General features: G+C 38.6%; 1 protein-coding gene across 3 annotated transcripts in view; it reads right to left on the minus strand.

The window, feature by feature from the left end:
- Window positions 1-4,892: 4,892 nt before the first annotated feature.
- Window positions 4,893-25,967, minus strand: part of PAXBP1 (PAX3 and PAX7 binding protein 1) — a 38,057-nt gene continuing 16,982 nt past the window's right edge. The window contains exons 9-18 of one of the 3 annotated variants that reach the window (XM_030914181.1): window positions 22,550-22,649; window positions 22,347-22,462; window positions 19,935-20,134; window positions 16,990-17,134; window positions 15,887-16,008; window positions 14,767-14,843; window positions 14,345-14,411; window positions 9,613-9,654; window positions 8,372-8,526; window positions 4,893-6,056 (exon numbers count right to left, since the gene is read on the minus strand). In XM_030914181.1, the coding sequence (XP_030770041.1) occupies window positions 5,939-6,056; window positions 8,372-8,526; window positions 9,613-9,654; window positions 14,345-14,411; window positions 14,767-14,843; window positions 15,887-16,008; window positions 16,990-17,134; window positions 19,935-20,134; window positions 22,347-22,462; window positions 22,550-22,649 (1,142 nt within the window). In that variant the 3' untranslated portion in view covers window positions 4,893-5,938. Of the gene's footprint in view, window positions 6,057-8,371; window positions 8,527-9,612; window positions 9,760-12,488; window positions 12,785-14,344; window positions 14,412-14,766; window positions 14,844-15,886; window positions 16,009-16,989; window positions 17,135-19,934; window positions 20,135-22,346; window positions 22,463-22,549; window positions 22,650-25,967 lie in introns of those variants that run through there. The other 2 variants (XM_010358821.2, XM_030914182.1) reach the window with 2 other exon arrangements.

The following is a 25,967-nucleotide window of genomic DNA, read 5'->3' on the forward strand; positions in this document are numbered from 1 at the left end:
GGAGGGGGTTTCTATCTCAGTACTGTCTCAGAAAAAAACTGTCGATACGAAATGCGTTGCTTGAGAGGTACCTTTTTATGACAACTGAAATCACTCAGTTTCAAGAGGAGTTGGGGACTGAAACCAAACTTGCTTACTCCAAAGCCCAAAATCCTTTCCACCGTGCCTGTGTGTCTGTAAGGCTACACTAGAAACGCATCCTTTCTTATAGTGTGAAGCATGGGTACTAAGCTCTTTCAGGAACAGGTGTTCTGCATATTCCTGGTTCCTTTTTATTTGGAACTAAGGAGATTTAGATCAAAATTTCTGGGTTCTGGGTTGGAATTCCTGCTTCTTTCTTCAAATTAAACTGGAGGGTAGCAAGACTATTATTCCTAGATTGTTAGACGGCCACAGCTTTTCCACATCTCATTTTAGTCATGAAAAAACATGCCCAGTGTTTGAAAAACATAAAGGCAATTTGACTAGTGGCTTGACTGGTTCTATCTTCTTTTTCTTGTCCCTCTTTCCTATTTATACTTCTACTTTTGCTACAGCATTTGACAATAGCTGGAAAAATTTTCACTGACCTTGAAATGTCTTTCGGGTAGGATGACTTAAAATATAGGTTAAGTGGCATACACAGACTTCTTAGTGAGATCCTAAGGGCTTACAGAGACAGGCTGACACCAACTCAACCCTTGAAACTGAGCAATGAAGAGCCTGTGGGAGGCTAAAAAAATGCTACTTCAAAAAGATGTTCTTGTCTGTGAATGTTAATTTAGATTAATTTGCAGATTTGATTAAGGGTCTTGAGATTATTTTGGATTATTCAGGTGGGCCCTAGGGCCCTAGATGCAATCACAAGTGTCCTTATAACAGGGAAGCAGAGGAAAATTAAACATGCACACACGAGAGAGAGAAAGAGAAAGAAAGTAAGTAATATGAAGACAGCAGCAGAGATTGGAGCGATGTGGCAATAGCCAAGCTGTCAGCAGCCGTCAGAAGTTGGAAGAGGCAAGGAAGGATTTGAGCCTAGAGCCTTTGGAAGGAGCATGGCCCTGTTGATTCTGGCCTCCAGAACTGCGAGAAAATACATTTTTGTTGTTTTAAACCACCCAGTTTGTGGTAATTTGTAACACCAGCTAAAAGAAATTAACACAAGGCTGATGTGACTTTCCATCAGGAGAGAGACAGCCCCAGGTAGGTGTTTCAGATATCACATCCAATAGAACAAATTAAAGATAAACACCCTAAATTTTCAATGTTGATTTGTGAGCAAGTTATTTCTCCTATGGGTAACTCTTGTTGAAATATGCAATTCATTATGTGGAAACATGGAATTGTTATTTCCATAGGTTAAAAAAAAAAAACCTCACATAGTGGCAATATATGGCCCAACCTAATAATATGTCCCAGGCAGACTATACAAGAATTTACGTATTTACAGATGATTAATGATAATCCCAAACAATCACATTAAAAAACTATATCAAGTGCACGGCTATAAATTTTGACAGGTGATTACTATGTGAATTAGTAGTAGTGCCTGCTTTTCTCTTTTGTCTGGCTTTTTTTGTGTCAAAAATGCTTGACAACATGGAAAATCAGGGAAATAGTCACAATCTGATTCAGTAACCTTTAACAGCTTCTTCTCAGGTTACACAGGCTAACTTTTATATCAGGATCAGGATCTGCAGAGCAATTAGTATAGTGCTCTGCAGATCCTGGTCCTAATATAGTATAGTATAGCAGGATCTGCAGACCCTAGTTGTACCTGGCCATGCTCCCCACCAATGACTGAGAAAGAAATCGCTCGTTGTTCAAGAGAAAACAGTGATCTTGAAAGACAATGCAACAGTAGGTTACAAATAGCATTAGCTTTTTCTTTAAAGAAATTCAATGTAACCAGTGAAGGATGACATTTTAAATTAGAAAAATGGAAATCCTATGAATAAAAAACTAATAAGCTCGAGAGCAGAATCACTGTGGGGGAAAAAACAAACAAACAAACTGAAAAATAACTTGCAGGTACCACAGACAGGAAATTGCCACTAGAACAAACAGGAAATTTGTGATAGATAAAAATGAAGTGTTTTCATTTGGAACAAGAGACCAGCTGAAGAGAGATCAAGTGAAGGGGGTTTATTTTAATGACACACAAGGATTCTTGTGGAAATCAAAGTGCCGGAGCCAAAAACAGGGCTCAACCTTCAAGATTAGAGCTGTGTTCAAGTTGTTCAAGTTGACTCTGGGTCCCAAAGCAACAGCAATTTCACTAAGGTTACGCGTAAAAGGTAAGCTTTCATGATCAAAATGTTTTTGCAAAGTAGCTTAGAATGGTTTCTGCAGTGTTTTGTCAAAAATTTTCTCATATATTTTCCTAAAGATATTTAACAAGATCCTAAGAAGTCATGTGCTAGGGATTCTCATGGTACTGAATGATTGTATCCTTTAAGCCTCTGGAGTTAGGACTGACAGGAACTCAGTACAAATTACTGGGGGCTAGACTCCAGAAGCAAGCCAGGGGCCAGTCCACATTGCACTTCGACACCAATTCCATATAACAATATTCAGCCTGTGTTTGGGCAGTCTGAAGCAGCTCTTAGCAGCTGTAAACCCCATATCCATGGACAGTTTCAGTTCTGGAGGGCAGTCTTCAAAACATTTATGAAAGTACAAGACCTCCCAAACATTCAGATATATTTAATTTTTCTTCCTACATGTAGTGCCAGCGTTTTTCTCATTTTCATTTACTTGAAACAACAGATCAAATGTTTTGTCATAATCAGTGAATGGGCAAGACTCCCTTTATTACACGCATATTACCATGTTAGAGATAAGAAGAGCTCTTGTAACCATAAACCACCACTACAATGTAGCAACTTACAGTTTCCTATTTTATATTGCAGCTCTGTAACATTTGACCATTTTTGTAAGGGTTTCATGATTTCGAGGACGATTATTAGCATTTTCCATTTTTGGCCAATTCTGGATGCTGGTAATGTTACCACTGCAGGCAACGATGGCTCTACTCAGCTGAAGACCTCTTGTAGGCAATGTGGACCATATCTGCTTTCCTACCTGAGAGATTAGCAAATTGGGTTTGGTGATCATGAAATTCTCAGATCTCATATTACCAAGGAGACCCTGGTTGTACTTGTCAGGGCTGCCAGTTGGCCCTGCTGAAACTTTAGAACTGCACCAATGTCTGAGACTTTCATCCCTCCCTCCTTCCTTCACACAGGTGAAACCTGCCTGCCTCACTGACAGCTTTCCCAGCCTCCTCCAGGCTCCCCTCTGTTTTCTCTTATACACATCCCCCCCCCCCAGTAAACTTCTTGTACATTTAATGCCATCTCAGTGTCTGCTCCCAAGAGGACCCCAACTGACTCACTGGGGCATTTAACCTCCAATTCCTTTCCTCCCTTGGCTGAGATCTGTTCCAAGAAGTATCTCCAGGACACTCCAGCCTGTTGCACAGGCCAAAGAAAAGCCCTCAGGCAGAGGAGCAAGTACTTGCAAGAGGACACCAGTGGCAAGAACAGGGACATGGTGAGACATCGACATCATTGGCTACAGTAGTACTAGTCACTCTTGACTGTTGTTTCAATAGTTTTCCTTCTTAAAAACATTTGTCACCTATTTTGGAGTTAATTCAGAGGATTGCTCCAAAAGAAAAAACTAAAAAGCAAAACCAGCTTTATTAAAATGGTTCTGGATTTATCTTTTGAGAATTCCTTTCATAAGAAATAATGTCCTTAAGCTATATCAGGAATAAAAATGTTCTGCTTGAGATAGAAAAACCATTGGTTTTATGTACCCTACATCAAATTCCTAGTGTGATGTTCAAACCCGTTCCTGAAACCTATAGCCTGACAGATTTCATAGGATAAAAAGCCTGAGTTTAAGAGTTCTTTTTTTTTTTGAGACAGAGTTTCGCTCTGCCACCCAGGCTGGAGTGCAGTGGCCGGATCTCAGCTCACTGCAAGCTCCGCCTCCCGGGTTCCCGCCATTCTCCTGACTCAGCCTCCCGTGTAGCTGGGACTACAGGTGCCCGCCACCTCGCCCGGCTAGTTTTTTGTATTTTTAGTAGTGACAGGGTTTCACCATGTTAGCCAGGATGGTCTCGATCTCCTGACCTCGTGATCCGCCCGTCTCGGCCTCCCAAAGTGCTGGGATTACAGGCTTGAGCCACCGCGCCCGGCCAAGAGTTCTTAAAAGCAGGGTAATTAGTCTAATGGGTTTGGAAATAATATGCAGTTTAAGGCCTAAATGATCTGCATGTGATACATATACATGTTTATATGTTTTATTCTACTTAAAATGAGGAATAGGTGTTCTGACTTTAATTCTACTTAGTAGGCCAGTAAGGTGTAACAGAAAATTCATCCAGAATGAATACTGTTTTGGTTTGGCTGTTTCCCAACCCAGTCGCACCTTGAATTGTAATAATCCCCACATGTCAAGGGCAGGACCAGGTGGAGATAACTGAATCATGGCAGGTGGTTTCTGCCATGCTGTTCTCCTGCTAGTGAGTTCTCATGAAATCTCATGGTTTTATAAGGGGCTTACCCCTTCCCTCGACACTCATTCTCTCTGTTGCCACCCTATGAAGATGTGCCTTTCGTCATGATTGTAAGTTTCCTGAGGCCTTCCCACCCATGCAGAACTGTGAGTCAATTAAACCACTTTATAAATTACCTAGTCTTGGGTATGTCCCTATAGCAGCCTGAGAATGAACTAATACAAAGATATAGGGATAAGATAAAATTAACAGAGGAAATAGAGTGCATGACACTGTTCTGCATATTATGTTCTGATCAAGGGTACACATGGGCCTGCTCATAGTCCCACTTTATTAGTCATTTGAAATGCTGCAAACTTAGTCATCAGGAAAATACAACAAAGGATATATTTAAAAATTAATTTAATGCTTGGCTAAAGCTTAATTACATATATAATTATCAAACAATAGTCCTTAATTTCCAAAAAATTCCTCTTTTGAAAATCACAGAATCAGAAAGCATAAACTTTAAAACAAGTTCTTTGAATATTTACAATGTGATATAAACATTATAGAAGACCATGGGTATTAAATTGCCTGGGTGTGGCTAATCAGCAAGGCGTATTCTTTATTGCATATTTAACTCACATATGTGGGATTTTAAATATGACAGACTACTAAAATTCAAATGCATGTATGTGCAAGCTGGGCAGGGAGTAAAATCATGAATGAGACAGGACGGTCAGCCCAAAACCATGCAATTAGGTTGTGGGTTTATTATTCTCAAAAGTGAAATTTCTATGTTCCATTTGAAAGTATGTTGCATATATCATTTAGCATTCACATTAAACCCACATTTGACTCTAACGCTGATTCAAGGAAGAAAGTTCAACATTCACTCAACGACTAAGTCCACAACTCAAATCTCAATGTTAAGGCAGCACAGCTACAGTGATAGCAACGCTAACCAAAAGGTAATGAACATTTAGTCACTTGCCAGCCCTTTTGTTACAACAGTGTAGTAATTTCCCTAAGACAATTTGCTACCGGATAATTTTCTGCTGTTAAAAGGCTTCCTCTGTAGAAAAACACCACAAATTTCCAGTGTGAAAGTAAATCCATGGTGGTATAAATATATATATGCATAATTACACAATTTACACTGCACACATCGTTTACAGGGGACAATTAACTGAGAGGGTTAATTTAAATGACCATACAAAATACTTCTGTAAACAAAGTATGACAGGCAGTAAACATTCATAGACTCCTAGAAATAATCTGAATTCCTTTCATTCTGAAGAAATATCATTTAAGGACACAGTATTGAATATAATGTTTTTTGTATTAAAAGAAGAATCGCTATTTTACAGTTTAAGAAACTTTACATATATACAAAATTTACACATTGGGAATGGTAATCAAGCAAATAGGTTTTTCAGTCTCACAGATCTATTTTCCTTCAATCAAAGACTTAAATTCTTTCACATTGTGGTCACTTGCAACAGACATAGCATGATCCAAAGCTCGAACGCTTGCAAGGAGTTTTACTATCTGTTTTATGTTTTCCCTAAAAGAAAAAAATATAGCAGCATCTCATTAATTAGTACATCTAAGAGAAAATTTGCTACTGATTTCATGGCTATTTTAGAGCTTCTGCAATCAATTTTTCCAAGCACACATTTTCAAAGAAGGGAAACAGATATACAAGCTACAGCATGTAGAAAAGAAAAAAAAAGCCTGGGCACGGTGGCTCACGCTTATAATCCTAGCACTTTGGGAGGCTGAGGCGTGTCGATCACCTGAGGTCAGGAGTTCAAGACCAGCCTGGCCAACATGGTGAAACCCCGTCTCTACTAAAATAAAATAAAATAAAATAAAATAAAAAGTTTACATTTATCCATATAAAACAAAACTTACATATGTTTAAATGACTAGCCCAGAGACAGGGGACCCATTTAAAAAAAAAAACACAAAATTCATTGAGATCAATGAGTTTCATTAATATCGCAAAAGAAAAGAAAGCAGTCTGTTTTCAAACTACTTCAGAGGCCTGTCTCCCATTCCTTCTCAAACTAGAGTCCTGGCTCTTTCAGCATATACCTGGAACACAAAGGGTATTTGTGTCTTTTCATCACCAATCCATCAAGATCCAGCGTCATTTCCACTCCACCAAAATTCACTAAATAAAGTATAATCTGACTTTCCTTATCACCCCAGCTAGAAGACATTCTGCTTTCTTATTAGGAAGTAATCCTCAAATTTTAGCCCACATCAGAATTACCTAGAGAATTGCTGAAATGCAGATCATCCCTGGCCCCACCCCAAGAGTTATATTCAGTAGGCCCAGAGTAGGGCCTGAGAACTTGCAAGTCTGTCAAACTCCCAGTGTCATGCTGATACTGCTGGTCTAGGGACCACACTTTAAGAATGACTGTTTTAACAGTTAGCTGAAACCACTCATAAGAAACAAGACATAATATGACATTAGTAATTGTCTCATCTCTTCTACAGAATTGTAGTAAGCACCTATTAGGGAAGAATTAGAATTTGCAAAACTTGGTAACCCATGTGAAACCTGCTTTATATGCATTGCACAAAGCAGGTGCTTACATGGCTGTTAAAGTTCTTTTCTGTAGAAAAGTAAACACTATTTGTTAACTCCCAAACAGAAACACTGTTAAATGTATGTAAATCAAAGTTTAAAATGTGATAAAACTTATCTAGTAGAAAACAACACACTGAGAAAAAATGTTAGTGCCAACAAATAACAAAATGGCACACACTAAGAACAAAATCAAATCAACCAAAACCTACCAAAGAATTTTACCATTAAAATCTGTTTTGTTGTTTTTTGAGATGCAGTCTTGCTCTATCACCAGGCTGGAGTGCAGTGGCACAATCTCAGCTCACTACAACCTCTGTCTGCCTCAGGCTCCCGAGTAGGGGGGACTACAGACATGCACCACCACGCCCACCTAATTTTTGTATTTTTAGTAGAAACGGGGATTCACTATATTGGCCAGGATGGTCTCGATCTCCTGACCTCATGATCTGCCTGCCTCAGCCTCCCAAAGTGCTGGGATTATAGGCATGAGCCACCACGCCCGGCCTAAAATCTTTAATAGCTACTTTAATTTTATTGTGGAAAAAATATCTGATTTTCTTGCAGGAAAATAAGGTCTGTTTTCAAGAAAGGGGAATGAGGGAACGGAAGAAGGTTTTGTTATAGTGGTATGACTAATGGTGTGATCTAAACAAAAATTAAACTTTGACATTACAAAGATATATGAAATTAAAAATTTAAAAAGACAATTCCTTCAAACTGCCCTAGTGCTATTATTTACTTTTTATGCTAGAGATTTATCCCAGAATTACCTGAATATCCATAATTAATGCCCACAGAAAGGCTAATGGTTCATTCACTCTTTTCTTACAACCCTTGATACAAATTAGAAATAAGCTGCTCCCAAAAAGCCATTAGTGATAACCTCTAGTTCATAATATGGATTAAAACAAAAAATTTCCCCAAATTGGGAGATAACCTTGAATTTACATCTGTATAATGAAACTCCAAACAATAGAGTCTGAGACCTCTCTAATTCTTCAAAGAGAGGGACAGAGAAAACCACCATTGATTCACTCCCCTGAGGGGCTGGTCCTTACCAGAAGTCTTTCCTTAGTATCTTCATAAATAACATACTGAAAAAACGATAAAGTAAAAACTGCAAAAACGAAAAATTATGTGCATTTTTGGCAGGTTTATAATACTAAGTGAACATACAATTTAAACTAAAATATAAATATTTCTACTTAAAATATTTTAATACTAAATCTGGCAACTAAAACAACTCTAGATTACCATTTCATTAATTACAAAATTACCTTGCATTTCTTTTTTCCACATCAGAGCACCCAATACTGTTTCTATAAATTGTATCTGCTAAGTGTACAAGGTATCTGCAAAAGTTTTCTAACTGAGAAATAGTCCTTTCTCCTTTCAGATTCATGAACCATTGTTTGGGGAAACAATTGATTACCTGTGGAGAAGAAAGATGTAAAATAAAATAGTTAAGACAGAATAAATTAAAATATTAAAAGCAAAGTCTAGATAACGGGTATAAATGTATTTCACCAGAAGACATGCTTCTGAGCTACACAGCAATTACTCTGAAGAAATATTCTTTTTTTTTTTTTTTTTTTTTTTTTGAGGCGGAGTCTTGCTCTGTCGCCCAGGCTGGAGCGCAGTGGCGCGATCTCCGCTCACTGCAAGCTCCGCCTCCTGGGTTCACGCCATTCTCCTGCCTCAGGCCTCCCAAGTAGCTGGGACTACAGGCGCCCGCCACCTCGCCCGGCTAATTTTTTGTATTTTTAGTAGAGACGGGGTTTCACTGTGTTCGCCAGGATGGTCTCGATCTCCTGACCTTGTGATCCGCCCGTCTCGGCCTCCCAAAGTGCTGGGATTACAGGCTTGAGCCACCGCGCCCGGCCAGAAATATTCTTTTAAATCTTACTTCCTACGTTAACTAAACCAATATACCTGAATTTTTACCCCAACCAATGGGTTAGGCACTCAAAGCAAAAGAAAATCTGTCCAATATTTGAGTAAATTAGTAATGTAAAACTGACAACCAACTGCTTCATTTTCCAGTCTTCTAGGATGGCCTAAATAAACTGAGTTTCCTTTTTCAGCAGTTTTTCATGTAAAAATATGAGTGGTATAAAAATGAAATCACACTGCCCCCAACCCCCGCAATAATTCCATGAATAGGCATCCGTGCATGCGGACAATGGGAGTCGAGTTGGCCCAGACTGAGGTTAAGATAGTAAGGTTATTATTATCCTGAAATTAAAGCTTTTATTTATACCTATAAAATATTAAAACTTTTACTAATATCTACAAAATATGGATACAGATGGATAGATATATATAATAGTATGCATTTTTATGTAAAAAAAAGTTGTAGGGGTTTGGAACTACCTGGGTAGGCAAACTGTCAACCTTACATGCAAGTCCAGTAATCAAAGGGATTTCATAAAATTCTCAAATCCCTCTTCGAACAAACAAAAACTTAATTCATTTTAACTCATATGCTTTAAAAACTACACTATGTCATTTAACTCACATTTTGGGCTTTTTTGATGCTGTCATCTCCATATTCTGAATTCTGAAAAGCCATGAGAATATATCGATTTAATAAACCATCTATTGATAACTCTTGTAGAGTTTTATTTGAGAAAATGCCATACCACTGAAGAAAATTGCCTAATAGCTGGAAAGAAGAAAAAATAGGTAACGTGACACAATTAGATTAAGTACAACATAAATAAGTCACATAGTAAAACACCACATGAAATACAGCAGACCCTGTCTTGCAAAGTACTAAGAAATATTAATCCTTTCAATGGTACAGATATTTCCTAGAATAGTTACATTTGAATATTCAATTTTAATTAGTCAAAACTGAAACAGCCACATGTAGCCAGTGGCTACAGCACTGGTCAGCATAGATATAGAACATTTTCCATCTTCGCAGACAGTTAGGGAGTGCTAATTCTTAGGTAAGTGTCCTCCATTCAAAATTACACTCCAGCTGGTTCTGTGCACACCCCCACCCCCCCACCGCCGCCCACAAAGGATGGGAGAGTCTGACTACAACCCTGCATGGCTACCACATATCATGAACTACAACCAAGTTATATCACTGTGCATCTCAAGCTACCCAAGCTCAATCAATACATAGAAAGTGAAAGCTATCATCATAAAATGGAAGCCTCATCCCATCCCACCATAAAAACTTAGTTTCCCAGTTGTTTCTCAACTTAGTAAATGGTAACACTATTCAACCAGCTGCTCGTGCCAGGGGTCTGGAGGTCATTCCTGACCTCTCTCTCAAGTTGTGTGTCTCCACCACCATCCAGTCTCTCCATTTCCCTCAGTTCCTGCTGCCATCCCCCAAATCCAACCCACCTTAATCTCTTCGGAACCCTGCAGTTACTCCAGTAATTATGAGCAAGAGCATGGAGTAGCCTTTCTTAAGCAGGGCTCTGCAAGAGTTCCAAATCTACAGAAAATGATTTGTGTGGCTCTTTACTCAGTTCTCCCAAGAATGATACATAGTTAGTACTGTTACAGATGCGCGGGAAAGAGGAGAATTCATTATAGACAACGGAGGCTTTAGGGCATTAGGTATTAAGTCTCCCACAGAAGCCCAGTTGAGAAGAGCTGCTCAAGAGTCAGACTGGCCTGAGTTTGAATCCCATCTCTAATTACCAATGGAATGACCCTGGGCAGGTTATTGTGTGCCTCACTGCCCCATCAGTAAAGTGAAAAAACAGTCGGTACCTCATTGAGTCATTCTGAGGATTCACGATAATCTATGTCAAAGGTACGGCACAGCGCTTGGTACATAGTAAACACACAATAAATACTAGTTCCCCTAAAATACACAATAAATACCAGTTCCCATTTTCATTATTACTATCCATACCTACTTCAATCTATTATCTCCACATAGCAGACAGAGTAATCTTAAAAATAGCAATTTATGGCTGGGCACGGTGGCTTATACCTGTAATCCCAGTACTTTGGGAAGCCAAGGAAGGAGGACCACTTGAGCTCAGGAGATTAAGACCAGCCTGGGCAACACAGCAAGACCTCATCTCTTTAAATAAAAAAAAAATTAAAAAAAAAAAAAAAAGGCAATTTGTTTATTTACCTTAAATCCTTCCACGACACACATATATAGTTAACTGGTTTTCAACAAAGGTACAAAAGCAATTCAATGGACTGTGAAAGGGAAATATGTTGGGCCTCTTCAAGCTGGGAACCTCGCTCAGGGCAAATCTGCCTCCCATTCTATTCAAAGTCATCTGTCAGCTCATGGAGACCGATGCATATTCTGATTGCCTCTTCTGGAAAAACTTATCAGAAACTCCAAAGAAAGGAACCATCTCTCTCTCACCTACATGTGACCTGGAAGTCCCCAATGGGGGGGCCTTGCTTTGAGCTGTCTCCACCTTTCTGGATGGAACTAATGTATTGATTGATGTCTCATATCTCCCTAAAATGTATAAAACCAAGCTATGCCCCAACCACTTTGGGCACATGTCATCAGAACTTCCTAAGGCTGTGTCACGGGTGCGTCCTCAATCGTGGCAAAATAAACTTTCTAAATTAACTGAGACCTGTCTCAAATTTTCGGTGTTCACAGGACAAAGGATAGCCTTTTCAACAAATAGTCCTGGAACAAATAAACCTTAATCCAGGCCTCACACCCTATAATAAAAATTAACTTGAAAAGAGTCACAGACCTAAACGTAAAACTTAGAACTATGAAACTTCTAGAAGAAAGGATAGAAGACTTTTGTGGCTTCAAGTTAGGCAAAGATTTCTTAGATACTACATCTAAAGCACAATCCGTAACAGGAAAAAAAGAAAAACTAGACTTCATCAAAATTAAGAACTTCTGCATATGGAAGACTATTAGAATGGAAAGATAAGCCACAAACTGAAAAAAAAAAAAAATCTGCAAATCATTTATATGATAAAGGACTTCTCTCCAGAATATAGAACTCAATGCTTAGTAAGAAGAAAGCCCAATTTAAAACCTAAGCAAAAGATCTGAAGACATTTCACCAAAATACATAAACGAATTGCAAATAAGCACATGACTGTCATTAGGGAAATGCAAATGAAAACCACAATGAGATACCATATTGCACCCCACAGAATAACTTTAAAAGCAAAACACTAACAGCAAGTATGGTGGGAGTAAAGAATAACCAGGACAGTAACAGGTTACTGGTAAGAACGCAAAATGATACAGCCACTTGGGAAGACAGCTTTGTCCAGCTGTTTCACCCAACTGAAATGAAACTTACATATTCAGAACACCCTTATAGAAACCTTGTTCATAACCAAATTGGAAATGTTGGGACCAAGGGAAAGCTTCCCCTTAGGCCTATGAAGTTTCGCTGAAAATTACTGACAAGAGGCAAATTAACAGGAGAAAAGGCATATAAATTTATTTGATCACAGTTTTATGTTACATGAGAGCCTTCAGAGTAAAGACCCAAAGATGGAGGAGAAACTGTCTACTTCTATGTTTAGGTTTAACAAAGTATGTACAGGCATGCAGAAACACGCCTGGACAAAAAGGTATGATCTACTGCTCATAGACCAAGAGAAGACACACAACAAGGCCTGTCCATCCAGATTCTTCTTGGCCTCTCCCAGCAGCATTCTTTCTTTCTGGGTATGGGGCAGGACTTTCTCTGGAATGGGGGTTTTATGACCTATAATCAAACAAGGTAGGTCAGATGTTTTATGGCCAGTTTTTACACAGGCAGAGCCAAAATTAAGAGTAATATATTTAGGTTTTATGGCTGGCTTTGCAGAAAAGGGGTTCTGGTGTCTATGACCCACCTGGGGCAACAGGGATTCTAGTTTCTATGTCAACCCTCAAGGGAGAACAGGACTGAAAGACAGGAGGGCAGGAGAAGGTCAAAGAAAAAGTTCTTCTGAGGCTGAGGCCTTCATTTTATGGTATTGTTTTCTGAGTCCCAAGATAAACAATCCAAATGTCCCTTAATTAGGGACTAAATAAAAACCAAAACCCAACTCTGGTGCACCTACGCAGCAAGGCTGAACCTCAAATGTATTCAGTGAAAGCAGCCAGACTCCAAAGACTCTGCCTATCATGTAATTCCCTTCACTTCCTAGGACATAGACTGGGAGGTGGCCAGGGCTTGCTGTGACCTTGACTGTACAGCAGCAGATAGCATGGCTGTACCTGCTCATCAGAATTCACACAACTATACACTAAAGAGAGTGAATTTTACTGTACGTAAATCATATCAATTTTTTTTTTAAAGGAAAAAATCTTTCTGTGACTTCCTACAACTTTTGGGATAAGGACCAAAGTATTTCAAATGACCTACAAGATCCTCTATCATCTGGACTATGGACCTCCTTGCTCACTCCAGCTGTCCTATGCTTTCTTCAGCGCCTCCAGTGTAGCCTGCTCTCTTTCACCTCAGGGCTAACTCCTATTTATGCTCCAGGTCTAAAGATCTAAATATCACTTCCTCAGGGTGGAAGGAAATCTTCTGGGACTGGCTAGTCAAGGTCTCTGTGCCCTTTTCATATGTTCCACATTACCTTGAATGTCCCCTTTCATAACTCATCACACCTGCGATTACCTATTTGATGTCAACTGTGCTGGACTATGAACTCCACAAAGATTCAACTTCTAGCTTGCTTACTGCTATATCCCCAAACCTCAGAAGAGTATCTGCTCCAGCAGTCCTCCTTATCTGTGGTTTCAGTCAGCTGTGGCACAGTACGATAACGTATTTTGAGAGAAAGAGAAACTACATTCATATATCCTTTACCACAGTGTATTGTTAATAGTTGCTCTATTATTAGTTATTGCTAATTTCTTATTGTGCCTAATTTATAAATTAAACTTTATCATAGGTATGTATGTAGAGGAAACAACAGTATATATAGGGTTTGGTACCATCTGTGGTTTCAGGTAGCCACTGGGCATCTTATCCCCATGGATATGGGGAGGACTACTGTAATCTACTTGCTAAAAAATTAATTGCAGCTTAGTCAGGCATTTTGTTGAGTACCATGGACCTTACTTTGGAACTCAGAAATCACTTTCTGCTGTGAAAATATCAAACTTGAATGAACTTTTGGAATAAAATTACTTTATAAAATGGAGATTTTGGGTATACATATAAATAGATCTAAGCCTATGGAGTTAATAAAAAACAAAACACTCTGCAAAATATAATATACGAAGTCAAACGAAATCTGAGTATTTTAGATAGTCTATGAATACGTACCTTAACTGAAGACCAAAACTGTCGTTGAAAAAACAAGTAAGGCCCAGAATTTTTATTTTCTAAGACGCTAAGTAAAAACAGAGAAACATACCATGATCAGATATTTTATATGTAAGTGCCATATGATTCCTAAAGATTTTTCTACAAAACAGGTAAACTAATTCTTTAATTTTTCAAATAATTGCATTCTGGAAGATAGTATGTTAAAAAGGCAATGGAAATTTACTCTAAGACACTCAGGGAGAACATAAGAGTATTAATTGTTTTGTTCTGCTTAAGGGAACAATCTCCCCACTAATCTAGTCTCTGTAATACACTACGAGGGTGAAGTTTATATTTCAAGCTAGTTTTGCAGAATTTTATAAGCCTTCTCTGAAAGACAATGGAGAATATTATCTTTAATATTCTTCAGAGTTACTTACTTTTTGGGATATAAGGGCATAAAGACATCGTCATCTAAAGTTCTTCTCATTCTCAATAAAAGTGCCTTTAGGTATACCTAAAGAGTTAAAAGTAGATCACACATTTTAATAAGCACTATGACAAAAAAAAATGACATATTCCAAATCATGTAACTGAATATTGAACTGAGTGAACTAGTTTTCCAAATTTTTAATTTTCCTCATTGAAGACCCTAAAGTAATTAATATTTAATAATCTATTAGTTCATTCCTCAACAACTGCCATGCAATAAAACTTTAGAAATCTTTCAATCCCTTAGTCTACATAAAGATTTAAGACCAGACACATAATCAAGTTCTCAAAGTGAAAATTCAACAATGACAAAGAACACCCACCTTGTCTACATTTAAATAGCTCCTATGAAAGGCCCCTGAAGAGCATTACCTTTAAGTGTGGAAACTAGTTATAAAACAGTATCTAGTTGTTTCATATGCTGTTTAATTGGTTTGGGTGCCCAATCTTTTGGCTTCCCTGGGCCATACTGGAAGAACTATCTTAGGCCGCACATAAAATACACTGACACTAATGATAGCTGTGAGCTAAAAAAATTAAAAAATTTAAAACGGGGGGGGGGGGGGGGGGCAGGGTCTGTGCATAAATTTCATGTTTTAAGACAGTTTACAAATTTGTGTTGGGCTGCATTCAAAGCCGTCCTGGGCCACATGTCCATGGGCCATGGTTTGGACAAGCTTAAATTATCAATTGTTAACATTTTAGTTTCTCATTTCCCCCCAAAAAATACAGTCCTTAAAAGGACATTTGACTAGTTGGATTGGGACTGAGGTGTGGTGGTGAGAAATCATAACAATGAAAGGCTATTTAAACTGATGCCATCTTCCTTCTTTATTAACTTTTTTAAACTGAAAACTAGCATCTCTCTGTGGGACTAGGTATAAAAAAAAGAAAAAAAAACCTAACATCTCAAATTTTGTGTATTTCAGGTTTTAACAGCCCTGATGGCCCAAGTGAGAGAACCAGATTTCTGATTGGTTTAGGATAAAGACTCATTCTCTCAATGCTTGCTCATATTCAATAGAAAGAGGAAAAAAAAAAAAAAGTCTTCCAAAGATACTAAATTACCTGTGTATTTTTATTTTCTGCATTCACTACTGAAGGATATCCATTGATTAATTTTAGTGTAATTCCCACCATTCTTGAAGTCTGTGTTGTAGAAAAAGGGTCCCACATATTTTCAGCTATCACTATTAAGAAAAAAAGAGGATTGAGACACAGAAGCCAATTGTAGCTTAAATTTTTTGTCAAGCAGACCTCTATTAATGTCAATCCTAATTTATTTTTCCTCTTTCTCTACAATATAAGCTTTAGTCTTCTTTGTGCTATTAACTGTGGGAATTTGGAGGGACAGGGATGTGGAGAGAGGATAGATTATTCTTATTTCTGGTACTCGGGGAAAATGAAGATTAGGAAAAAAGAGGATTTCTGTAGAAATGTTGTCTTGGCATCAAGAATTTCAAACTAACATTTCTAGTATTCAAAATAAATTCCTATATCAATGATTCCTAATCTTTTTAGAGGAACTTATCAAAGTATTGAAATTGCTCCCCAAGGCCGGGCGCGGTGGCTCAAGCCTGTAATCCCAGCACTTTGGGAGGCCGAGACGGGCGGATCACGAGGTCAGGAGATCGAGACCATCCTGGCTAACACGGTGAAACCCCGTCTCTACTAAAAATACAAAAAAAAAACTAGCCGGGCGAGGTGGCGGGCGCCTGTAGTCCCAGCTACTCGGGAGGCTGAGGCAGGAGAATGGCGTAAACCCAGGAGGCGGAGCTTACAGTGAGCTGAGATCTGGCCACTGCACTCCAGTCCGGGCGACAGAGCGAGACTCCGCCTCAAAAAAAAAAAAAAAAAAAAGAAAGAAATTGCTCCCCACATAAATACATATCCTCCCTCAAACTATGTATAATTTTGCTTCAGTTAGTCTTTGAATTTCTAAACCTCACCTATGAAGCAATTACTGCACTCAATTATAGGCCCACCCTAAAGTGGTCCTCAAGTCCCAGGATAAGAACCCCTCTGCCCTCAAGTCATCTCTGGGCCAGGTGGTAACTATTATTTCTCATGTAATTTCTATAAAGAAATATGCTCTGAATTAAAAACTCATAAAAATAGATTTGGGAAAGCCAGTGTGTCTGAATGCTCAATTCAGAGAACAGGAGATTTACCTGTTAGTTTAGGAAGAATCACCTTTTCTACTATGGTAGGTAGTAGGGCAACATCTACATCATCTTTTTCTTGCTCTCGTTCTTCACAACCATAAAACAGCAAAGATTCAAACCACAGCATATTCTCAAAGTCACGACATTTTGCCTAAAAGACATTTAAAAGGTTACCCAAATACTAAAATAGTGGGTATTTCAGCTTCCAGCTGTGATAAGAGAAACAAGAACTGGATTTAACCTTTGGTTGTAAACAACTAAAAACTGGACAGCTGGAGATATCATGCTACCGGATTTCAAACTGTAAGGCCACAGTAACCAAAACAGCATGGTACTGATACAAAAACAGACACATAGACCAATGGAACAGAATAGAGAACTTAGCACTAAGACTGCACACCTATAACCATCTGATCTCCAACAAACCTGACAGAAACAAGCAACGGGGAAAAGATGCCCTGTTTAATAAATGGTGCTGGGAGAACTGGCTAGCCATATACAGAAAACTGAAAATGGACTCCTTCCTTACACTATATACAAAAATTAAGTCAAGATGGATTAAAGACTTAAATGTACACTTCAAAACTATAAAAATCCTGGAAGAAAATCTAGTCAATACCATTCAGGACATAGGCATGGGCAGATTTCATGACAAAAACACCAAAAGCAACTGCAACAAAAGCAAAAATTGACAAATGGTATCTAATTCAATTAAAGAGCTTCTACACAGCAAAAGAAACTATTATCAGAATGAATGGACAACCTACAGAATGGGAGAAAATTTTTGCAATCTGTGCATCTGACAAAGGTCTAATATCCAGAGTCTAGAGGAAACTTAAATGTATAAGAAAAAAACAATCCCATTAAAAAGTGGGCAAAAGACATGAACAGACATTTCTCCAAAGAAGACATTCATGCAGCCAACAAACATGAAAAAAAAGCTCAACATCACTGATCATCAGAGAAATGCAAATCAAAACCACAATGAGCTACCATTCCACACCAATCAGAATAGGAATTATTAAAAAGTCCAGAAACAACAGATGCTGGTAACGTTTTGGAGAAAAAGGAATGCTTTTACACTATTGGGGGGAGTGTAAATTAGTTCAACCATTGTGGAAGACAGTGTGGCAATTCCTCAAAGATCTAGAGGCAGAAATACCATTTGACCCAGCAATCCCATTACGGGGTATATACCAACAGAAATATAAACCATTCCATTATAAAGCTACAAGCATATGTATGTTCACTGCAACACTATTCACGATAGCAAAGACATGGAATCAACCCAAATGCCCATCAATTATAGACTGGATAAAGAAAATGTGGTACATATATACCATGAAATACTATGCAGCCATAAAAAGGAACGAGGTCATGTCCTTTGCAGGGACATGGATGGAGCTAGAAGCCATTATCCTCAGCAAACTAACGCAAGAACAGAAACCCAAACACCACATGTTCTCACAAGTGAAAGCTGAACAATGAGAACATATGGACACATACTGGGAACCACACACACTGAGGCCTGTTGGGGGGTGGGGGTGGGGACTTAGTGGAGGGAGAGCATCAACAGCTACTGGATGCTAGCTTAATACCAAGGCGATGGGTCGACCTGTGCTGTAAACCACCATGCCACATGTTCACCTAAGTAACAAATCTGCACATGTACTCCGGAACTTAAAAGCTGAAGAAAATACAAAAGAACTGGACAAAATACAATGGACCACAGGCAGCACAAGACTATGACCCTTGAAAGAAAGGAATCAAATGAGGTGAGGTGCTAGTTCAGGGCAGCAGAGCAGTCTTGCTGAGTGGAGGAGACAGAGGGTGTCTCAGGAAGGCTGAGACAGCTGGAAGCTGTGGGGCAGAGGAGTGGGCGACACAGAAAAACAACTCCAAAACACAGTCTCGGGCCTTTGCTGTCTACCAAGATACTCAGACACACAGCAAAACTTCAGAAGGTCTGGCCAAGAGCACACAGGAAATAGGAGCTGTGAGCTGAATGCTTCTCAGAGCTCACATTTTTTTCAGTTGTGTTTCCAGGGCTTCAACCTCAGCCCCATTTTCCTTACAGTCCACAAATTCAACCTAGCCAATCTCAACCGTGTGTACAGCTTCACCCAAGTCAGTTTTTAACTTCTCAAACCACATTGTAAACATCACCACTAGACCTCCAGAGTCAATTCTAGACCCCTCTAGCCCCCTCCCTTTATGACAGACCAATAGGTCCTCTTGATTCCACCTCCTTATCTCTCTTTTTTTTTTTTCTTATGATAGGTCTTGTTCTATCACCCAGGCTGGAGTGCAGTGGCACAATCATAGCTCATTATAGCCTCAATCTCCTGGGCTCAAGCAATCCTGCCTCAGCCCCCCACGTAGCTGGGAATACAAGCACGTACCACCATAGCTAATTTTTTTTTTTTTTTTTAAATAGAGACAAGGTCTTGCTATGTCGCCCAGACTGGTCTTGAACTCCTGAGCTCAAACAATCCTCCTGTCTTGGCCTCCCAAACTGTTAGGATTACAAGCGTGAGCCACCATGCCTGGCCTATCAATTTTTCTCACCATGACCACTGACTTGGTTCACGTCCTCATTTCACACCTGCCTCATTGTGCTTTCCCATCTGGTTCTGAGATCCCTTAGGATCAAAGGACCAAGTTCTTACTATTTGTGTTCATATCCCAGTGTTACTGCATATAATTTTAGCTGGCTGAAAAAAGAATTATATGTAAACTGAAAAAAAAAAACCACACAGCTCTTCTGGGAAGAGATGAAACTTAAAAGGAAAGATCATAAGATTATAACCAGATACAACCTGTATCAATTACAGCCTATGCCCTATCGCCCCTGCAAAATATTTTGCTTAAGCTTACTTCTCTAGCACTGAGATTAAAATTACCCAGGTATCAAATTATAACACTTTCTAATAGTGACAGAAGCCACTCACCTCAAGAGGAGTCCAAGTGAGAAGCTGAAGTCGTATGAGGGGGTTGAATAATTTTGGCAAACAAAGGCCAATGTAAGCATCCTTGTAGGACGTGTAGTATTTTGAACGCCATGCTTCAAACTGTGATTTAATACAGTCAATTGAATAGAAACTTTCAAGGACATCTTCAAAAACTTTGCTGGATTCTTTTGAAATTCGATCTAAAAACAACAAAATCCCAGAGAGAACCATACATTAGTATGAAGTAGGAAAAAAACAGTCCAATATTTTCTGTTTTCTTTGTTGCTTCAGTATCAGAAGATATGCTAATTAACAAAGGGCCAATTATTAGTCATAATTTAGAAGAAAAAATAAAGATAAATTGATGTTTCAATTTCTCTTTTACGTAAACTAGAGTGCAGCCAGTCTTTGTTTTGCAGTTCCAGTATGTACAATTTTTCTAAATTTAGCTAAATAACACCTGTTTCCAAACAAGACAGTTCAAATTTCAGTTACCATAGTATATTAGCCATGAGTAATTGCACTGCTAGCTTTCTAGTCCACAAACCACTGCACAGATTAACAGCTGTGCATCATAATCAGTCACTAATCACACTGCTTCATTCAAACTCTGTTGGTGATTATAATAACTGACCTAGCCAACCATCAGTTGAATGGATGCTAAGAACTTCAAGTGAAAAGTTATTTAAGTTTTTTTTTTTGAGACAGATTCTCACTCTGTCACCTAGGCTGGAGTGAAGTGGCACAATCTCAGCTCACTGCAACCTCTGCCTCCCAGGTTCAAGTGATTCTCCTGCCTCAACCTCCCGAGTAGCTGGAATTACAGGTATGTACCACCATGCCCAACTAATTTTTGTATTTTTAGTAGAGATGGGGGTTTCATCATGTGGGCCAAGTTGGTCTTGAACTCCTGACCTCAAGTGGTCCACCTGCCTCGGCCTCCCAAAATGCTGGGATTACAGGTGTGAGCCATTGTGCTGGACCAAGAATAAGATACTCTTATGATGTCCCAGATTACTTGGGAAAAGGAAATCTTTACAATGGAGGGAGAAAGTTCTGAGAACCTTTACTGCAAGATCAATCTTAACAATGTTAATAGTGGGACAGTCTAACATTTGTCATGTGCTTTTAGGCAGTATGAAACAACATCTTGTATAAATTATTCTTGGGGAAAAAAAAGTTTAACTTAAATCTAATTAAGCCTTCAGACCTAAATTCCAGTTTACAAGAAATGGATCAAAGAACAAGTTAAACAATGCTATGAGGAAACATACAGAACAGTCTAGAATATAGGATATTCTATAAGAGAAGTGGTCCGGTCTCTTCAAAAAGCTAGTGTCTTAAACAATAGGGGTGGGTGTGTGAATGCGTGGAGTACTTACGGTTATTCATTTATTCTAGATTTTAAAATTTAACAACCAAATGCAGAGCATGAACCTTAGGTGGATCCTGGTTTCAAAAACCACAAAATAACAAAATAAAAATAGTTCCTAAAAAGGGTTTTTCCAGGATGCCATTGAGGAAAATTAAATATGGACATGATATTAATAAATTTATTAATTTTCTTATTGTGCTAAAAAAAAAGAATCAGAATAGCCATCGTAAAAAAAAAAAAAAAAAAAAAGATAATAGTACTGTGATTACACAGAAAAATATACTCATTTATAGGAAACACACACTGAAATTTTGGGGAGTGAAGTGCCATGAGGTATGTAAGGTACTTTCAAATAGTTCAACACACACACACATCTCCATGTATAAAGAGTCAGGCAAACTTGGTGAAATGATAAGCATTGTTATCTGAGTGATAGGTATGTGGATGATCACTGTGCTAGTCTTTCAAATTTTCTGTTTAGAAATGTTCACTGTAAAAAAAAGTGAGAGAAAGAAGGTTCTCGAACTAAGTTCCAAATGGTGTGCAATTGATATAATTCCAAACAATTATAGCCAATGGTGGGAAATGAAGACTTTTATTTGGGATCCTTCTGAAAATGCCTGGCACATAATAGTACTAACCACCCTCTAAAGTGAGATTACTCATGACTCCCCAAGAGTTTCCTTCAGGGCTGAGTGCTCTGCTGCCAAGCTTTACCTTTCCAGACCAGACAGGCTGCAATGAGAGTTGCCCTCAGGACCTGACACATTTCCAGTCACTTAAAATTCTACCATTTGGAAGAGTAACAACATTTATTATGCAAGTACTAAGTATACCCTATGAGAAGGTGTTACCCCTATTTTTGAGAATTCATCATGATATTCACTAATAAAAAGGCATGCAAGTTTCTGCAATTAAAAAAGAAGTGCCTGGTTCTAATGCAGAGGCCATGAATATTCAAACCATTTCATGGTAAAAACCATACCCAAGTAGAAACTAAATTGATGATGAGTCTTATTTCCAAATAAATGTCTAACCTTTTTCCAGATTGAAATTAGTAATATCTGTAGAAGTTTCTTCATCATCACTGGAAAGGCCTTCAAGGTGATCTGCCATCTTACCGGTTTGCTCTCTGGCTTGTCTACGACGAGTCCTAAATAATAAACATCAAGTTCCCAAACTAGATAAAAGAGACTCCTCCCTTCCCAAACAAGCCAAGAGCAAGGGTTTTGACAATTACCTCCTGGCCTCCCGCTCTGCAATGCGACGTTTTGCATGCTCTTGATACAGTGCCCGATCGCGTCCAAAGGAATCAAGATTTGGTGCCATCAGAGCTTTGTCTGCAAAACAACAACAGTTAAAATTAAAAGCCATCTTTCAACAATCTTGAGGAAAGAGTTTGCACAGAATAAGCCATTACGATAGACTGCTTGCTAATCTCAACGGCAAGATTCTGCAATAACTGGTAAACCAGACAGGATTTTAGTTTAGAACAAATTTCAGTATTATTCTGCGTTCCCATTTTAAAAAGTAGAAAAATTAAAGAAGTGATTTCTTTTTAAGAGTTCAACAACCCTACAAATATGTAATTGGGCTTACTCACTATTTTTATGTCTAAGTAACAGGACAGCTATCAGGAATAGCTATCACGATGACCAAATAAATTAAAACTCTAAATTACCTGTGCAAAGGGAAAAATAGTATTATTACACTTTTAAAGAAGAAGACCTTAAGCATCACGTTGAATGATATGACAGCAGGAAAACATAGGAAGACATAAGAAAACAGCTTTGTTGCAAGAGTTTAATGAATTTATTATAATTTTGCTTTGTAGAAGTTTGTTTTCTATCACTATTTTTAGAACAAGGCAACACCACAGACTGAAAACCGTATCTGAGCAGGACTAACTTCTGCCTTCTCAATGCTAATCTTTCTCTTTCACAGCATAGTTTTATTTATTTATTTATTTATTTGCCTTCCTATTTTCCATTTGTCAAAAACGTTCTAGGGTAATTTCCTAGCTTTAGTTTCCAATCCTATTTGTATTTCAGTTATCATGTTTTTCATTTTCTAGCGATGGTTCCTGTTCTTACAATATTCCTCTTCTACAGTATTCTATACTGCTACTGAATAGGATACCTTCTGTTATCTCCCTGGGGCTCCCAACTGTTTGAAAGTATCCTGTTCACAGAAAACTTGCGTAAACCCGGGAGGCGGAGCTTGCAGTGAGCTGAGATCCGGCCACTGCACTCCAGCCCCGGCGACAGAGTGAGACTCTGCCTCAAAAAAAAAAAAAAAAAAAAAAAAAAACTTGCATACTTGCACCAGCACTGTCTGTCTCCTCAGTCCCTTTGGTTCTACTGCTGAGGTTGGTCCTTCTGATCATCGTTAACTGCCTGTTCATGTAGAAGAGCAAGATTGGAAGCTGTGTGTGTGGGCAGGAGCTGTCTAACAGAGGTGTCTCCATCAGATCACTAGGTACAGAGCCAGTTCTTTTGTTGGGGACCCCTAGATTTTAGTGTTTCAGGGTCTTTATTTTGGACCTATTCTCTTTAATCAAGACTCCCCTAATCTCTTGCCCAGGTAGAAGAAGGGGTGGGGGAAACATCTGTCCACTATACTTCCCTCATTTCTACGTTTTAGTTCCACACTATGAAGACATGATAGTAAGGGGAGGCAAACAACCCAAGGCATTGGGAGAGAGGGGAGGGAGGTGAGCACATGCAAGATGAAAGACATCCAAGTTAAGACGTGCCTATTTTTTTACTTGATATGAGAGATGTGTCACCAAAATCAGCAAGAGGAAAAACAAAACCAAAAATCAGCTCTTACTTCAGAATATCCTAACCATCCCAGGCCTTACTATTTATTTATTTATTTATTTTATTTTTTGAGACGGAGTCTTGCTCGTCGCCCAGACTGGAGTGCAATGGCACAATCTCAGTTCACTGCAACCTCCGCCACCCAGGTTCAAGCTATTCTCCTGCCTCAGCTTCCTCCTGAGTAGCTGGGATTACAGGCACCCGCCACCAGCTAATTTTTATATTTTCAGTAGAAACGGGGTTTTGCCACTTTGGCCAGGCTGGTCTCCAACTCCGCCTCGGCCTCTCAAAGTGCTGGGATTACAGGTGTGAGCCATCGTGCCCGGCCAGACCCTACTATTTTTAAAAGTTGACTTTTTTTTTTTTTACTGAGTTTTTAATTCATATTTCAAAATAGCTCTGAAATTAGGAAGGAGGTATGTTCCCAAGTGCACCAATTGGAATGAAAAATTACTAAACCAGAAAGATGTCCTAGCCCTAGATGTGAGTTCACTACACACCCTAGATAAATTAGCTAAAATATCCCAAACTATAAAAATAATTCCTGACTCAAGAGTTTTCCTTCATTCAAGAAATATTGTTAAAAATATCATTATACTTAAAACATCGCTGCACGTATAGGTTTTGTAAAATGTGCACTGGAGGACACAGGTGAGTGTAACATGACTCAAGTGATAGCCTCCTCCATTTCTGTAAGAATTATACACAGTAACTGCAGATAAGTGCTTATAAATCTAAACAGATGAATTTCAGACTATTCTTTACTTCTTTAAAAAACAGATCAGAAAATGAATTGATTCTCCAGCGTCCCATGTAATTTTCCTCAAATCTTTGGCAATTAATGTATACTCCCTCTAGGACTGAATTTTTCACTTTCCCAGTATCTTTTAATTTCTTTCCAACTTTCAAACAAATTAGTATACATAATTCAACTCTTCCTTCAAATTCCCTCCAAGTAAACAGCATCATATTCTCAAGAACAAATTACAGGTGGGAAAAGGTATTTGACGAAACGTACAGCTCACACAAACCATCTAACTTAAAAAAAAATTACCTCCTTTTGTAATATAATGGTTACCTGCAATCTGCCCCAGAAATCTGGTTTTCTAGATCAAAAGTGATCTGGAAAGGATGCATTAGTCATGTAGGTGGCTGTCAATAATCCAGTTTAAAATTCGGTGGCAAAAACAGAAGGTCACAGCCACTTATAGGGCTCATAGCTGAGTCTGCCTCAGCTATGAGGGCTGTATTACCATCTGTTTATGCCTCTTCAAAACCCATCTGACATACAGAAGGATGCTTTTTCAGGGATCCTATGTCTCTGACTCAGAGGAGACCCTGTACAGCAAAGCATTGCTTTCTGAAAGAGTAACATTAGAGCTCTTTGCATTTGATCACCTGGAAAGGTTGTTTAACATGCAATTTCTGGATGCTGAAGACCTAGTAAGAATCACTGGGGATAGGACCAGAAAATCCGTATGTTAAACGAGTATCAGGTAATTGTGATGCACACTTCCATTTGAGAAATGCTGACAAAGGGAACAAAGAAATGACAAAAGAAACCACAAGGAATTCACGCTAGGAAAACTCCTATTAGCGCACTCAAGAATATGGAGGGCAATGGAAAAAAAGGAACTAAAAAGTTTAAAACATCTAGTTAAAGGACCTCCACTGAACTATTTAACAAGGGGTTTCTAATTCTGGTTTTCCATAACACACGCCATCATGATGGAAGTACAATTCAATTTCTATCCATTTTTATACAGAATTTCAGGAATTGTAAGCACCAACTGACTTACTAAAAAACCCAGTATATAAGGCTAACTAGAGAAACAT

Source organism: Rhinopithecus roxellana, chromosome 13 (genome assembly GCF_007565055.1).
Source record: "Rhinopithecus roxellana isolate Shanxi Qingling chromosome 13, ASM756505v1, whole genome shotgun sequence".
Taxonomy (NCBI): domain Eukaryota; kingdom Metazoa; phylum Chordata; class Mammalia; order Primates; family Cercopithecidae; genus Rhinopithecus; species Rhinopithecus roxellana.